The following is a 16,845-nucleotide window of genomic DNA, read 5'->3' as shown; positions in this document are numbered from 1 at the left end:
AGTTCACTGTTACATTCTCCCATCTAAGGCAAGATCTTCTTAGTGGTCTCTTTCCTTCAGGTTCTCGTACCAAAACGTTTTACCGACTTACCTTCTCTCCTACGCGCGCTACATGCCCTCTCAATCTCATCCTCGTTGATTTGATTAGTCTAATATTTGGCGAACACTAAAAAAATATAAATCTCAATATGCGAGACAATAAGAAATGCACACAACAGTGTAGACAAGATACTAGGGGGATGAGACTATTCGAAACTTAAGCGTAGGTGGGAACAGACTACTAAACGAAACGCATGGAAATGGACCGTATTCACCTGGATCAGGGCGGGGTTCATTCGAGGGATTTTGTGAACACGGCAATGAGCTGTCATGGTCACTATTTTGTTCCGGAGAATAACAGTGCTCCTTGGAGTAACTTGGCCAGTTGATGGGGAAAAGGTAAAGATATAATTGTTCCTGTGCTTAACTAATTAAGCACTACGCCATGAAGGCGAATGAGAGAGTGGATGTATAGATCCACATTTTCTTGACCTCGGCGCTAGTTGGAAGTGACAATTTAACTGCCCCCAGCATCGAGGTTAAGAATCTGTGGAACAATTCCTCCACTCCCCCAAGTCTTCATGGCGTCGTGCTTAATTTATTAAGTATAAGATCAATAAGCCTTTCCCTTAATGTTAAATATGAATCTTATTTTGAAAGGCACTGTAGCCAACAACTTCTATTACGTCGGAAGGTTCTTAGAGAAACATTCATTACCTATAACCCAACCACTCAATTTCCTCTCTTCTGCAGAAAGAAATTAACCAGAACCGTCATTTCGTACATGCTGTAAATAGCTTCAGCGAGCTTTTTCCTTTAACCAAATTTTCTTCCCGTATTTCAGCAAGCGTTTCTAAATCCCCCACTTCTCTCCCGTCTCTCACCCAAAATCGCCCGCTGCCTCATCCTGATGGAAGGGAATTCATTTGAGAAGTCTGCTACGTATATTGAAAGGCTATATGCATACAGAGCACCTTGTGGAATTGTGGACTCTACCCAGAAACGAGCACACAATTTTAATATAACGAATTCTGTTTAACATACATTGCAACAGCCACACGAGTTAACTTAGACAATGGATTACTGAACAAGTACACGAATTTCGAATAAATAACAGCGATTCCGGCAGAACAGTAATGTCATTTTAATTAAAACATGTTTTTCACAATGCCGCAGTTTACAGATACAATTCCACATTTGTTACCATGCATTACCAATCAGATCTAGTCGATATTGCTACCTCGAAAGCTGAAAATAATTTATTCATACATCAAATTAATATTCATTTCAAAGAGTAAAGTGATTAAAATTTCAAACTTAAGCCAAATTCGAGTGATCTCTTTACGTCGCTTCTTTTTCAATTAACTTTCGAACTATGAGTCACGGTTAATGTTGTTCAGATCCTGTTGGAAGCACTGAGAAACATTTCTGATTAGTTACGTAGTAAGGAATACTGATACCAAAGCAGTTTTACTAACGTCTCAACTGCCTCACTTGTAGCACGCGAAGTACCTTGACTTGAGGACAGTGAAATATTCACACACAAGCATTTGGATAACTTCATGCTCCGGGGCCTCCCCATTTCGCAAATAAAGTGAAGTTGATGGTGCATCTGTTTCAGACCCGGAATGCAGGATTGTGCTAGCTATGTCAGTGAACAAAGAAAAGGAAGAGTAGAGAATGACGGAAGAAGAGAAAGCTAAAAGCAGAGACGCCGAGCGAGTTGATGTAGCGGTAACATTCCAAAATCGTATTCCGGAAGTGTTCCGTTTGAAACCCGGCTGGAACACCGGCTACTCTGACTGAAGTTATTTTTGCTTTACCTCAGTTTCTCCAAGAAAATAGGTGGATAGTAACACATAACGGCCATTTCGTTCCCAATCCGTTCCAATTCATCGTTCATCTAACATACTACCAATCGAAGCTACGTAGATCCGACAGAGCCAGCGACGTAAAATACGCCGAAAATAGAAAGGAATATGGTGGAAGTACAGGGAAAGAAGACATGAAGAAGAGGAAAAGAGAAGATGAAAAATAACTTCAGAATAAGAACACTAATTTCCGTGAAGCTTAAAACGATCTCAATAGTTCGATCTGAAGACAAATGCGTTTCTAATTCGCACCGTGGATCGGAGTGATTTTCCTGAAGCAGGTCACTGTTCAGATAGTGAGGGAATTCCCCGTCTTTTATAAAATCAGGCGTCTCATTACCGTGCTCACAGGAGCCGGCCATTAGCCACTATCCTGAGCCACGCGAAATCGAATTCAAACACTCGCCTCCTATTTCCTTAGATCCATTTCTAGTGCTAATTGTCTCACTTACAACTCGGAAGATTTTGGCGCTTCAGTCCTGTCTTATAAAACTGTATGATTCTTATCCCTTTCTTGCGAACAAGTTCCACGCACCTCATCTCTCCTGACAGTCTTCTGCGAACAGTCAATTCACCCTCGCATGCAGTAAATGCCTTTGTACTGAAACTGCCGACAGACAATAAGCAGTTCCTCTCCTATAAATTAATATATAAATGATTCTTATGGAAATTTCTATTTCACAGGAAGTGATGTAGTGTACTCTGGTCGAAACGTAAGCCAAGCAGTGCTATTTGCTGTTTGTTTCTCGCTGGTTATTCCCGTGGCTTTCTCTTCCATCCAGAAAATGGAAGCATCATTTTCCTAAATAACGTCGGGGAGTTCGACCGGATTATATGGACTTTCTTTCCTAATAAATAGTAGAACTACTCTTCACTGTGAGCCAGGGTAGCGCAGTCGGTATAGCGACTGGTTACGGGCTGGACGACCGAGGGGTCGGAGTTGGAGTCTCGGTAGGGTTAGGATTTTCTCACCTCCATATCGTCCACCAGACCGGGTATCGGGAACACCCAGCCTCCTATCCAATGGGTACTGAGGGCTCTTTCTCCGGGGGTAAAGCGGCCTGGGCACGAAGCTGACAACTTGCCTCCAGCTAGTGACGAGGTAAAGAAAATGTGGATCTATACATCCACTCCCCCATATGCCTTCATGGCGCAGTGCTTAATCAGTTAAGCACAGGTACAACTTTACCTTCTTTTACCTCTTACCTAATCTTCATTGTCACAGGTATGAAAACAGAAACCACAGAAATAATGGTATTTCCGGAAGTGCCCGAATGAATATTTATACTTGTCGTTAAACGTGTGTCACTTCCGCTTATAACTGCAGAACTTCAAGCAATATGTATGTGAGCACGTCAATCGATATAAGCGGCATTGGTACTCCTCACTGAAGCTGTATTTGGATGCTAGCGCCGTGGACAGGAGGCAACTTCTCCGGTTCCTGTGTGAAGCGTGTTGCCTAAATGAAGGTCTGTAGGCGTTCCAAAGTGACGAATCTGAGGAGTGAATACTACAAACTATTGCTGCATTTGAGGTTCTCACAGCGGTGACTACGAAGAGTACTGTTTTCTGGAATGTGACCCGTAGAATTTCACCGACGTTTCGGAGGAATATATGGCCTACATCTTGAAAGATGCAGAGAAACCCAAGCAACCGGTAAGACGTAAGAAGTAGGTCTCCTTGCTGGCGCCATGCTTGGCTCTCTGTTCGACATTTAATATGGAGGAAGTACGTTTCTCCGAAACGTCTGTGCACTTCTATTGGACTATATGGCATCGTTCGAACCACAAAACTCCGTGGCTTTAGTCCGCAAGCAAACTATACCGACCGAGCCATCGCCGCTTGTCGGCGAAGTTACTGCCAACTTTTGTGAATAGAGGGTGTCGCGTGGTCAGCACAACGAATCCCCACGACCGTTAATTTCGGTTTTCTAGACCGTAGCCGCTATTTCCTTGAAATAGTTCCTCAAATATCATCACGAGGCTAAGTGGACCCTGTTCCAGACTAGCTACTTCTCAGAAAAATATCTGGTAGCGCCGGGAATCGAACCCGGGACCTCTGGATATGTAGCCAGGAACTTTGAGCACTAGACCAGCGAGGAGGTCCTACATGGCATCACTTTCAAGAAAATATTACTCTTTACAAAATGTCAAACTGTGGGTGAGTTGTCCAGATTATTTAAACCAGGGTTTGAAAGTTGGATCAGTTGTATGTGTCCACTCCATGGCCATCTCACAAGTGCCCATTCTTACGCCGGGAATGCGCGCGCATCTCACGGTTCACATTTGCTCTCTCGTTCGAGAGCATCTATTCTCTATAACGCACAGCGAGTGCTGAATCAGGGACACTGTAGCAATAGGATCGAAGTGATGCATTATGGGATCGTATTTTATCAGTACGGTTCTGGTCGTTCGCTTCCCAACAACTATAATACAGCACAACTCTCACTCTTCCAACTGAATGCCATGCATCAGTGTGGATCTAAGGAGGATAAAATACAATGATGCTTGAGACAACTGAATAATGAGTAGCTTCGAGCTTTGCACACAAAGACAGAAGTATAATGATCAGGCATGTAGCACAAATACGAGAAGAAAAATAAACACAGCGGTTTGATATGAAAACTAGGAAGACCTAGGAGTAGACGGAGCCTAAATAAATAGGATGGGAGGATGAGAACTGAATTCACCTGCCTTACAATACGAACCAATGACAGGCACTTGTGAACACGGTAATTAAACTTTAGATTTGAAAAAAAAACGCAAATTTATTGAGCTATAGAGCAACTGTTGGATGCTAAAAAAAGATTCAGGTCCAAGAGTTGGTTAGTTAGTTATCCGGTATATAAAGACACGTTACACGCGCTCTGAAAGCAAAAATCGTAATGGAATAATAATATTTATTACTATTATAAAGTTAAATTTTGGAAGGAGGGGGAAGGTAGCCCTATTTCTGAATTCAATTCTAGAGGTACAAGGTTGGAAACCCCACAGGTTCGAATTCTGTTCTAACATGTTGGATTTGAGATTCTCACAACACTGACTAAGACTAGCATAATCTTACTGGATGCGACTCCATACGGTACGATAAAGTTCTCCGACGTTTCGGAGGAACGTATTGTCTCCATATGTATTGCAGCATTTTTAAACAGTCCAGGATCAGACAGATAAGATAGAAGCTACATAACAACGAAGTTCTGCGAATTTAAACATTCCTGACGCTTTTCACTGATGAGAGGGGTTTGCTCAGTTCACAGTAATGCTAAGGGCAGGGGTGGAGCCATGGTCTCTTGAGCCCTCTCAGTTCTTAGTAATGATTGTGAATATTATGATTAATTATCATTCATTTCCTGCAAAAACAGATGCTTTGAAAACAGCAACAATTTGTGTTCTTTTTTTCCCCTAAGAGTTTATCTATGACATCGATAGATGATATGGCTGAACAAAATTGCTTCTGTATTTTAAATATTCCAGCAACAATCACGAGCTAAAGGATTACAATAATTATAAATTGACAGTAAAGAAGCAATGGATATGAAAAATGACTGTACCTTGAAACGTAAGTCAGATGAAGGTAAGGGCCGCTGTGTTGGTATAATTGCTTTCATGGAGACGGAAGTACAAGTATCAAGATGGAGAAATTCGCAACATGATGGTAGTCACAACAAATCAGTATCTGCAATCGTAACAGGTACAGGCAGGAGCAAGAAACCCGCTACAAGAATTCCAAAGGAAACCCCGATTTCCTTCGGAATAATAAGGGGAAAATGATAAACGGCTAAACCTAAAGAGCGAGAGAATAGGAACCGTAAACAAACATATAAATTGTATGCATTTCTGTAGTTCAGTAACTCAGAATGTGTAGCGTCCACTGACTGAATGATGGTAAACAGGAAGGACTTGGAACGGAAGCGGTTGAGGTGTAATTTGAGATCTTCCGGTACTTGTATGAAGGGACTGAAGAAAATCACGAGAAATCTCCGTCTGGATAGTTGGTGACCCAGCCGATGTCTGAATAGGATATCTCTATACAATGTCAAAAGCTTCATCGCTTTCGGCAAGTTTCTCGATAAATTGTAAGTACATAAATATTCTTTTATTTATGATTTATCCGTTTCAGTTTTGTCTGCTAAAACAAATATTAATTTCCTCCTTGTCAGCCAAATACCTTCCCATCCTCCTTTCCGGAAGTCACACCCTATCTATTCTCAACGGTGAAATTGATGATAAAAAAAGAAATCAATAAATTCCCTTACAGCTGAGATTAATAAAAATGTGATGAGGAGAAGAGGGCGCTGAGAAGGGAAGCAGAAGATGGACAATTGAATAAGAGAGAAATCGAATAAATTCTACAGCTTGGCGTAGGATATTATCTGCCCTCCGAGTGCTAGACGAATTAAAAGTGTCTGAATACGGTGTAAATGAAGTCGCATCTCGAATATGCATTCTTTCCTTTATTATCGTGATTAGCACCTCATCATTGAGTCATGCAGCGCTGTGGACTAATGTCCCACAAATTTCCAGACGATATTTGTCCTCGAGATAAGAAAAGAACTCCGTGGCCTGTAGTCCTCAAGCGAACTATACCGACCGAGCGACCGCCGCTTGTCGGCAAAGTTAGTGCCAACTTTAGCGGACTGAGAATGTCGCTTGGTCAGCGCAACCGATCCCTAAGGCCCATAATCTCGGTTTTCTAGTCCGGAGCCGCTACTTTTCCATTCAAGTAGCTCCTAAATTATCATCACGAGGCTGAGTGGACCCCGTTCCAGACTCACTAATTCTGAGAAAATCTGGAAGCGCCTGGAATCAAACACGGGACCTCTGGATCTGTAACCAGGAACTCTAACCACTAGACCACAGAGGCGGTCCCTTGAAGTAAGAACTCAACAGTAAACACTGATTTGGAGGCTAGGAGGTGCGTAGTTCACAGGAACAGAGTTCTCCGTGTGAAGATTGTCGCTCAGCTGATCAAGATATTACATTCAATTTAGCTTTTTAAGCCGCGGAGGTTACCATACGTACCAGCTGATTTAACAAGCCAAAACTCTGCTTTCTGTCAAGAGAGTGTTTGTGTGTTCCGTATGGCTCTCACAGTAAACAGAAAGTGTTTCTCTAAACAGCATTAACAGGTTGGGCTTTGAAGAGGAGATGTAATGTGTTTTTGTGAGGTATGAACTGAATTTTGATACACCATGTAGAAGAAATTCAGTCTTTAAATATGAAAGAATGCAATGGACCGTAACGTAAGCTAGACGAATCCAGTCAGCATCCCCACCTCCTGTTTCTATGGGACAGAATGCATACCATTTTCTCGTCTAAGCCCAAATCTGTTAAGTTCCCTACCAATTTTATCATCCTTGACTGTATCAGCCTAATAAGAACGATGGGGGTTCGGTACCCTCTGCCTCCGAAACAAACAAAAGGCACTGAATGTTGTACCCATACATTCCTCCACTGAAAGTTTCACGAGCGGCCATCAGCAAGATGGCGAACATCCGCATTTCTCAAGACACGTTACGGAAGCTCTTGGTGTAACGTTTCCTGCAAGATGGTTTGGCTGGGGAGGTTCAATTCTATGGCAACCTAGAAGCTCTGATTTCATACCATTTCGTTTTTTTTCGTGGCTATCTAAATAATTGCCGGTCACGGTAGCCGAGCGGTCTAAGGCATGCACTGTCTTCGCTCGCTCGGAAGCCGGGATCGTGGGTTCGAATCCCACTCAGGGCATGGATGTTTGTGTGCGCTTTTCTGTGTTTGTGTACAGTAGAGGCCTTGCGACGAGCTGATCACCCGCCCAAGGAGTCCTACCGAATGTGTAAGATCTAGAAAAACCGAAGTGAACGGAGAAGTTCATGGAGGTAGGCCTAGGCCCACTGGGGCTGTAGTGCCAAGGAAAAAAAATTTAAATAATTACGTTTACCCGGACAAAATTCGAGATGTAAATCGTTTGGAAGCAAAAACACGAGAAGCCGCCGAGAAGACAACAGGGTGTATGGCAAGGAGTGGAGTATCTATTGGACACGAACTGCACACGTGTAGGGACTTATTAATTATGTTCAAATCCACTTCAGGTACACTTTAAATCAAACTTTAGTTTCCCGAACATTTTTCTAAATTTCTTTCATATCGGTTCTCGAAACACCGTCATTATTTTCGGACACTCTGTATTTTATGGACTGTATAAATTATGTAACTCCTATGCTTTGATCCCATATCACATGTTCATGGTTTCTGATATTTGATAAAGGAAAATAATTCCAAAGTTGTTATAGCTTCAAACCGCTATATGTTTCACAAGTGCTTAATTATGCCCGCATAAAAATGGTCACAACCATTTTAACGGCTTAAGGTGAATTTCACTGCCGTCTCAACCTGCGCATCCAAGCATAATGGCAACAAAACAGGAGCCCCTGGCTACAACGCACGTTCGACTAAGATTAATTACAATTCGCCTAACTAGGCTAATCCATCAAAAGAACAGAGATAAAATCGCAGCTAATGTTTTTATTGTTGTAAAACATTATCTGATACAGCATATATATCTTAATTTACTCTTTCGTGCTACTATAGGAACACAAACATTCTCGTTCCAATTGTCCAGCTCATGAGGAGTTTAGTTTGATTCTGCATTTCAAGCACACAAATTCACTATTCATTCTGTTGGAAAGTTGTAGCTAGAGCTATCAAGTGCAGGAGGGTTTTCCAGTTGAAAGTGTCACTGGTACTGACAAGAGTGAAATATTAAGGCTTCCGCTTCAACCAATGGGCAGCCATCCGCAGTTACTGACTTGTTGTTAGGCCATAACTTGACTGCCTCCATGTAATCTCAAATTATTACTAATGGTTAAAACCGGGAGTCAATCTCAATTAATGCTCTCAAGCCAGAACTATCGCAGGGGCATACGGCACAAATGCCGATGGACTTAACCAATCAAACAACTAAGCGACTATACAACTAACCAACCAACAATCAACCAACACTTTTTAAAGTCTGCAACGTGTTGCGTGTATACAATCAACATATACAAATTTCACCGTCAACGCAACAATTGATTATTAACATATGTTAATAAACAATTGTTGCGTTGACGGTGAAATTTTTATATCTTGATTTTATATTAACCAACTAACAAACCAACCAATCGACCAACCTACCAACCAAGAAACCAAAACACATACCGACCAATCAACCACCAGACCGACCGCTAGAATTACCGACGAATCGATCAACCAACCTGACATTTGATACTTCGGAAGAACAGACTTAATTTCGCAATACCCAACTGGAAACGAGTTAAGTAGCTGAACCATTAATCAAAGTTTGCTGCAAACAGAAGCCATCCATTATTCTACTATTTAAATCTGTATACACTGCCCGCCAATTAAAATTATGTGACATGCAAATTAAATGCATACTCTGGTGTGTGACGTCAATCAAACAAAACGCAAATATGCAATCAGATGAAACCAGTTCAAGCGAGTGGGAGCCAGCTCAGTGTATTTATATATCAGCCATGCGCAAACCGCGGATCAGCTAAGTCATGCAGTTAATCTTATGGCTAGAGAAGACATCTTCTGAGTTCTGTGTCCAGCCAGCCACTAATCTCTGGCGAACACCCGTCGCAGTGAGAGATTTCCTGGCAATCATCTTTGTTACTCTCAACAGTAACCGTATCGCCAAGTAACTCACCTCCTTGATCGTTAAACGGAAAATATAAGCGACATTATACGACGCTAACAGTCGGTATAGCGACTGGCTACGGACTGGAAGACAGAGGAGTCGGTGTTCGAGTCCCAGTAGTTTCAAAAATTTTCTTTTCCCCACGCCGTCCAGACCGGCTCTGGGGCCCACCCAGCCTCCTATACAACGGGTACCTGGGGCTTTTCCAAGGGGGTAAAGCGGAAGGGGCGTGAAGCTGACCACTCAATTCCAGGTAGTGCCGAGGTCAAGAAAATGTGGATTTATGCATCCATTCCCCATACGCCTTAACGGCGTAGCGCTTAATTAGTTAAGCACAGGGACAACTTAACCTTACATTTTATTTATACGACGCAAACAGCCAGCAACATGCTCTGAAATCATCAAGACGTCACCACTCTTTCATCTGCAAAACTATCGAACTACATGCAGCGCGGCTAACGGATCTGTTGCCCTGGAAAACATGTGAATCACGGATGGAGATTCCATTTCCATCCCTGCTTTTGGGAAGAAGCTCTTCCCACATATACGTCCAGCTCCTCTGGGAAATATCCCTTGTAACAGGAAACATAGTGAACATTACTGCGTACCTTGTATGCGCTATCTTTCCATTTGCGGGACACCGGACACGATTCCCTGAAGTCATCTGGGCGGACTCATTGCGTTTATACATACGGACCACATCTGGGTTGCTTCACAGGGTCTTATGAAATAGGCCACGGTCATTTCCTTCGATCCCTTCTACATTACTGAACTATACTGGATGTGTATTAGGCACCCCGTCGATAGTCACATCCCTATAATTATTATTATTATTATTATTATTATGCTAGATGCGCAGCAGCTGCTAATGCTGTCTGCAGGGATGTTGACGTATTCGGAGCCAGGAATGCTATGCCCAAACAAATTTTAAATACAGTGTAACTGTTAGTATTTTTATTATTTGCATGTTCAGTAAAACAAAATGAATTACGTATATTATTATTATCCTCTGAAAATCTATACTATTCATTTCTTAATTAAATATTTATGTTTCATTCCTCAATTCGTAATAACACTTAGTTTAATGATAATGAAATTATTATTATTATTATTGTTGTTGTTGTTGTTGTTGGAGGGGGGTGGGTTTCCCCATGCACCGCGACCAGTTTGATCTATTGTACGTCCCCCTGTGATATTCTACCAGTCTCTATACCTTACAGGTACTGGTGCGTGCCATCAGTCCCGACTCAGCCAGCAAGTTCGGCCTCTACTGGCTCAGCGGTATCTAGATGCTTTCCACATCTACCAGAGGCGTTAGAGACTATTGTTGGGCGGGAAATGTCCTTACAAATTTGACTCAGAGGTCTTCTTGAGACATGAGGTTCTTTTACGTGCCGAAGTCCCTCCCGAAGGACTTGTTCCCTGAATTTTTCCGCCCTTAAAAATTCCACGACCTCCGCCGGGTTTGAACCCTCGTACCTTGAGTCATGATGTGCGAACGTTACCCCTAGACTACGGAGGCCGCTTAGTCACATCCCTAAATCGTGACGCTATGTTGGAGGGTAACGTCATAACTGGAACAAGGGAAGCTTTATTCCTAATCTCATGGAAGTGTACTTCTGAAATGTTATTTCTCTTTGAACGCATCCCAGACGCGATATAACGGAATTCGGCATGAAAATGGTAGGGACGAAAACCTGCATAGCGTACCATATGCGTACCACACACACACACACGCCGATAACGAATAGAATTTTACATTATGCCTTTACACTGAATTTCATCACTTTCTCCGCTTTCCTCCCACTATACATGTTCAACTGTCAATAAAAGTCACTCACCACTGGTGACACTGATTTGATCAGAAACACATCTTCCGCATCTAGAGGCAAAAAAAAAAAGTGGGAAACTCACCACCGCCTTCACCGTACTTTACACGGTGTCGTCTCCTGACAAGGACCGCGCAGATGTGAAGCAGTTCACCGTGTTCGGTTGAGTGTGCACAGCAAGTTCGCTTCGGACACCGATAGTTCTGACTGAAAATCATCGTGGTATTCCTCAGTCCCTCGGGAAGAATCCGATACAGTATCTAAAATTGGCCACGGCTACTTCCTTCTACATGCTTTGAAATCCGTTATTCATAATACGTATCGCATAGCGAGTTGACGGGCAGTACCGCTCTCTACTTGTATTAGGCAGGAGACGGGTTTGAATCTCACGGGGAAGGCCGCATATTCTGACTCGGGATTTTCGTTCTTTCCTGTTTCCGGGAGAGTGCCTCGATCAGATCACGAGTGATTCTTTCCAAATCCTTCCAGCTCGTCATTCACCTACCGTCCCACCACTCGACTCTTCATAGACGTAAAATGCACTACACAGAAACTCTTATTATTATCTNTACAATGAATGTAAAGGAGTATAAGAGAGGCTGGAGAAGCCGGGATAGCGCAGTCGGTATAGCGACTGGATACGGACTGGACGACCGAGGGGTCGGAGTTCGAGTGCCGGTAGGTTCAAGTATTTTCTTTTCTCCATAGAGTTCAGACCGGCTCTGAGGCCCGCCCAGCCTCCTATCCAATGGGTACCGGGGGCTCTTTCCCCGGGAGTAAAGCCGTCGGAGTTTGTACCTGACCACTCACCTCCAGCTACTGCCGAGGTGAAGAAAACGTGGATCTATACATCCAGTCTGCCGTACGTCTTCATGGAGCAGTGAGCTAAGGACAAGGAAAATATTTCACTGTGAGGGTGTCTGAAGGAATCGCATATGCTGTCACACAGAGGGGATAAAAAGGTAAAGCTATCCCTGTAACAGGCCGTGAAGTCCCATAGGGCCACTCTAGATAATTGGCTCGCAGATCACAGTGAGGTTGTCAGCTTCATGCAGTGCCCGTCCTTTATCCCCAGGAAGGTTCCTGGTACTCATTTCTGTTAGAGGTTCAGTCCACCCCAGAGCCATAGTACGGCTGGAAGGGTTAGGTCAATTAAAACATCCAGCAACCTCACCGGGAATTGATCCACGACCTTCAGGCTTGTAGCACAGTGCCTCAACCAACAACGCTACCGCGTGTCATAGGGGATTGTGTTTGAAACAAAACGTACAATTACTTGACACATGCCAGCATAGCGGCCAAGAAATTAGCCATTCATGGGACCTGAAAGTTCAGGAACATTTGCATAAGACCTCGTCCCTGTATTATATCCCGAACCCTGTCGAAAACAACCCTCACCCTCACAGCCTGCGTATTTAAAATCGCAAACGTCTCCCAAGTGGCCTCATCATTTGGTGAACAATTATAAATGTATACATTCCCAGCAGAGCCCATCTCAATCTGATTAGCCTAGCCACGTGGTTAAGAATACACATGATGGTACTACTCAACATGCTAATGTAGCTCTTTACATCCATCTATGGCTTATTCCCCGCCAGGAAGAAATATCCTTCTCAGAACCGTGTTCTCAAACGGCTTTGGTCTATGTTCTTTCCTTAGGGTAAGAGGCGTAGTCTCGAAGCTATCTAAAACTGCGGGTAAAATTATTGTTTTCCTGCTTGTCTGGCTTACTATTCGGTAAACGTGTACCAGACCACATAACACCATATAATAGAAGACAGTGAAGTAAAATTATCCCTGGAATTAATTAATCAAGCAACAAGGCACAAGGGAATGGAAGTATAGCTCCAACATTCTTAACTTCGTCATCAGAAGGTAGTGAGTGGTCAGCTTCATGCCCCTACCGCTTTACAGTCCTGCGTACTCTCTTCATAAATCCTTAAATGTCACCGTTATTTATCATCATCATCGGGAAAACAGTCCTCTTTCAAACACATCCTTCCTTACAAGTTTCTGCCAGTTTTGTAGACAGTCCGGGTTTCACTTCTTTGGACTTAGCAACAATATAACTTCGGCTAACTTCGGATCCGCTCGGCTAACTTCGGCTCCGCTCGGCACGTCACCGCTGGGTGGGGGGAGGGAGGATGTTGACCTGCCTATTACCATTGCGCAACACGTCACAATAAATAAATAAATATATATATATATATATATACCCCCCACAGAGCTCGGTCGTCAGCCTTGTCTCCAGCCGCAACCTGGAGGACCAGGTCTGTATTTACGTCCCACCAGTGACAGGGTAGCCCAGTCATACCCCCAGGCCCTAAGACTCGCAGGGCAACGGTGGAGGTATTCTAACCCGCCTCCATGTGGGAAACTATTATTTATGGACTTAACATCCAGTCAGCGTTGCTGCTCTTACCTGCGCCTCCCGCACAAGATTCTCATGATGTTCCACGCTACGTCCCACGGATCTCTTCGCCACGCTGTGGTGCTCGAAATGGTACCAGTCAGGGAAAATCTGCGAAAGGAAGAAAAAACATTTCAATGTGAGATTTCAAGTTCTCATGGCGATGACTACGATAAAAGGCTTCTGTGATGTTTCGGAGAAACATCCCACGTCCGTTTTTAGGGCTGAAAGAGGAGCGTGACACCGTGCAGTCTGGCAGTGCACCATGGTTCAGGAGGACTCATGTCTGAAGTCCCGCTTCGAAAACGCGGAAACATTTCCGGCACGTTCCTATGGCGACGACCATGGTGTTACTGAACACTTGTTCGATGAGACGGCGAAGGTTTAAAAGCATAATTATTACAGAAGCTCTCACATGAATACATAATTTCAATTATTATGGAGTATTACACAGCTTATTTTTAGATTATTAAGCAAATATTACAGCCAATTAATTCCGTGTGCTATATTAACGAAGCGACCGCATCTGATCGATTGAAATTTTCCGTACGCAGCAGGGACCGCTCATTGGAGCTACAGTGAAACAAGACACAAAATGCGAGCCGGAGGCTATTCATGTAGGGGAGAAAACACTTCTCGGACCTAGGCGTAGGTGCCGGATAATATTAAAACTGGTCTTGAAGAAATAAGCTGTCAAGAATCAAGCTGGCACAGGACAGGATGCAGTGGCGGAATGTTGTGAANGTGGTTGGGGGGGGGGGGGGGGGGTTCTTTACTGAGACAGTGTCCTTTTACTGTGAAAAGTTCTATGGAGTTCGTTCGTTAGGAAGATACTTGGTTAGTTAGCCATTCAGATGGTCATGGTAAAAAGGTAAAGCTATCCCTGTACAAGACCGCGGAGGCCCATAGGGTTGTGAGGCGTTGAGGGTCCCATATGTTCTAGACAGTCGGCTCACAGAAGGTAGCAAGATTGTCAGCTTTACGCGCCGGCCGCCTTTTAGTCCCAGGAAGATTCGTGGCACTCATCTGTGTTAGAGGCTGATCAACACCAGGGAGGCTGGTAGGATCAGGACAGATAAAAAATTCAACCTCATCGGGAATCGAACCCGTGACCTTCCTGAACCAACTACGTTAGAACAGAGTGGTTGCACTAAATCCGCAACAGTGTTCGACCTCTCTAATTTGAGAAGCGCGAGCTGGATTCTGTCTTGAGGCATGGATGGTATAGGCCTCGTGTCGAGGAGTTCCTTGTTCTAGTAGCCTTAGCAGATAATCAGTTAGTTGCTCAGCCAATCATATGGAAGAACACCGAGCAGGTTAGTGTAACAATAATGTGTTGGGTTTGTATTCGGAGTTTTTTCAGTAAGAATGCTGGCACGGTTATGGGCACTCTATAGTTCTTCTTCAGACGCTACTGGTAAATTCCGGAATAGTACTCGATTAGGTCACAACTGCTTCCTTCCAAATGTTTTCCAATTCATTACTCACCAATAATCATAATATTCGAATATGTATAGTTTAAAACAGCGTTTCACAAATGGTGTTAAGCTAGAAAATTCATTTACGATAAAATAAATGATAAATTGCAACAACAAAAAAATGCTTCATTTCTCGAATACGATATGAATTTCAGTTTCTGTATCTAAATATACGCAGTTAAATAACGTGCTCATTTCATATTCTTGTTTGAAATTTGTTTACTCATTTATGGTCTTGCTTTTCAGCTTAATTTTATTTTTTCGACTTTTCGACACTTTTCGACAGCGAAGCGGCTCCACAACTAGATTTAACTGGGAAGCACTGGCCTCAGATATTGACAGCGAAGTAAAATAATCAATCCACAACACCGGAAAACGATTACAGTGGTCGCGCTGTCTGAATACCGCGCAACTGAGAGATCAAGTCTCTCTCGAGGCGTGAATGACACAGACCTTACGATGGACTGATTCTGAGTGCACGAACTGCTACCAATGTGTAAGTTATCACGGATTATTCAACGACGCTTTCCGTGATGAGTTGTGATGGCCCAATATTTACGGATTTCCTGTTTCGGAATTTATTTTCAATTTAACGAGGCCAGAGTCTGTGGAAGTATCAGCAGGGACATCGTCTGATACAAGCGGAGGAAGCAAAACCTGCAAAACCTACATTTTGAAATTTACTATAAGTGGACGCTTTAATGTCTCGAAGAGGTTACGTAAGGTATAGCTTTCCGCAAGTTCTGAACAGTTCTCGGCTGTTAGCTACCAACGATAAGGAAACGAAATGTTCCTTCCAATCCTGTGTAGTCACGGTTGCTCCCAGAGGCGACACTCAAAGCAGGGGATTTCCCTGAGAACAAGACGAACGAGCTGAAGTGTATGGGGTCAGGTCAGCGTGCAAAATGGCACGGGTTGGAATTTTCTGTACACAGACACGTACATCTCGTTGCCTTTCCTTGCTCTTATCTCTAGCGTGACCAGCTCCGAGACAAAGTGCGAGTTAATGATTTCATGCTAAAATATTACTGCACTTTATAGCTCGTGTGAACTTTCAAGGCGTTTATCTGCCATCGTCAGGCTTGCAAACCTGAAGTGCCTAATATTTGTGTCAGCTTGTGTGGACTTTCAAGGCGTTTATCTGCTATCGTCAGGCTTGCAAACCTGAAGTGCCTAATATCTGTGTCAGCTTGTGTGGACTTTTAGCCGTCATAGTCCAGTACAGAATTCACTGGTAGCGGAACCGAAACGGCGAAGTTGCTATGGCAACGGGTTCTGAGCATGACGGCCGCGGAATCGGGCTTCGATACCCAGCAGGAGTATTTTTCCTTTCTCCATAGCGTTCAAACCGGGTCTGAGTCCTTGATTTTCTTAAAAAATGGAAATGTATCAGCGTAACTGCCACTTATTTACTTACTTACTCATGGAGCTGAGCCCTTCTTGAGGAGAAGCCAAATCTGCAGCAATTCAAGAATTTCCCAGCATTTTATAGAACCCGAAGGTACATTACCGTCTTCACGAGAGCCCTCCACTGATCC

General features: G+C 43.4%; 1 protein-coding gene across 2 annotated transcripts in view; it reads right to left on the bottom strand.

Moving 5' to 3' along the window:
* Nucleotides 1-16,845, bottom strand: part of LOC111873058 (furin-like protease 1) — a 605,196-nt gene that overhangs the window by 72,291 nt on the left and 516,060 nt on the right. For both annotated transcript variants that reach the window (XM_023867440.2, XM_023867438.2), the window contains one exon: nucleotides 13,842-13,940. In XM_023867440.2, coding sequence (XP_023723208.1) covers nucleotides 13,842-13,940 — 99 coding nt within the window. The remainder of the gene's footprint in view (nucleotides 1-13,841; nucleotides 13,941-16,845) is intronic.

This window comes from Cryptotermes secundus, unplaced genomic scaffold, assembly GCF_002891405.2.
Source record: "Cryptotermes secundus unplaced genomic scaffold, Csec_1.0 scaffold4, whole genome shotgun sequence".
NCBI classification, from domain to species: domain Eukaryota; kingdom Metazoa; phylum Arthropoda; class Insecta; order Blattodea; family Kalotermitidae; genus Cryptotermes; species Cryptotermes secundus.
This window is presented reverse-complemented; position numbering and strand designations above follow the sequence as displayed.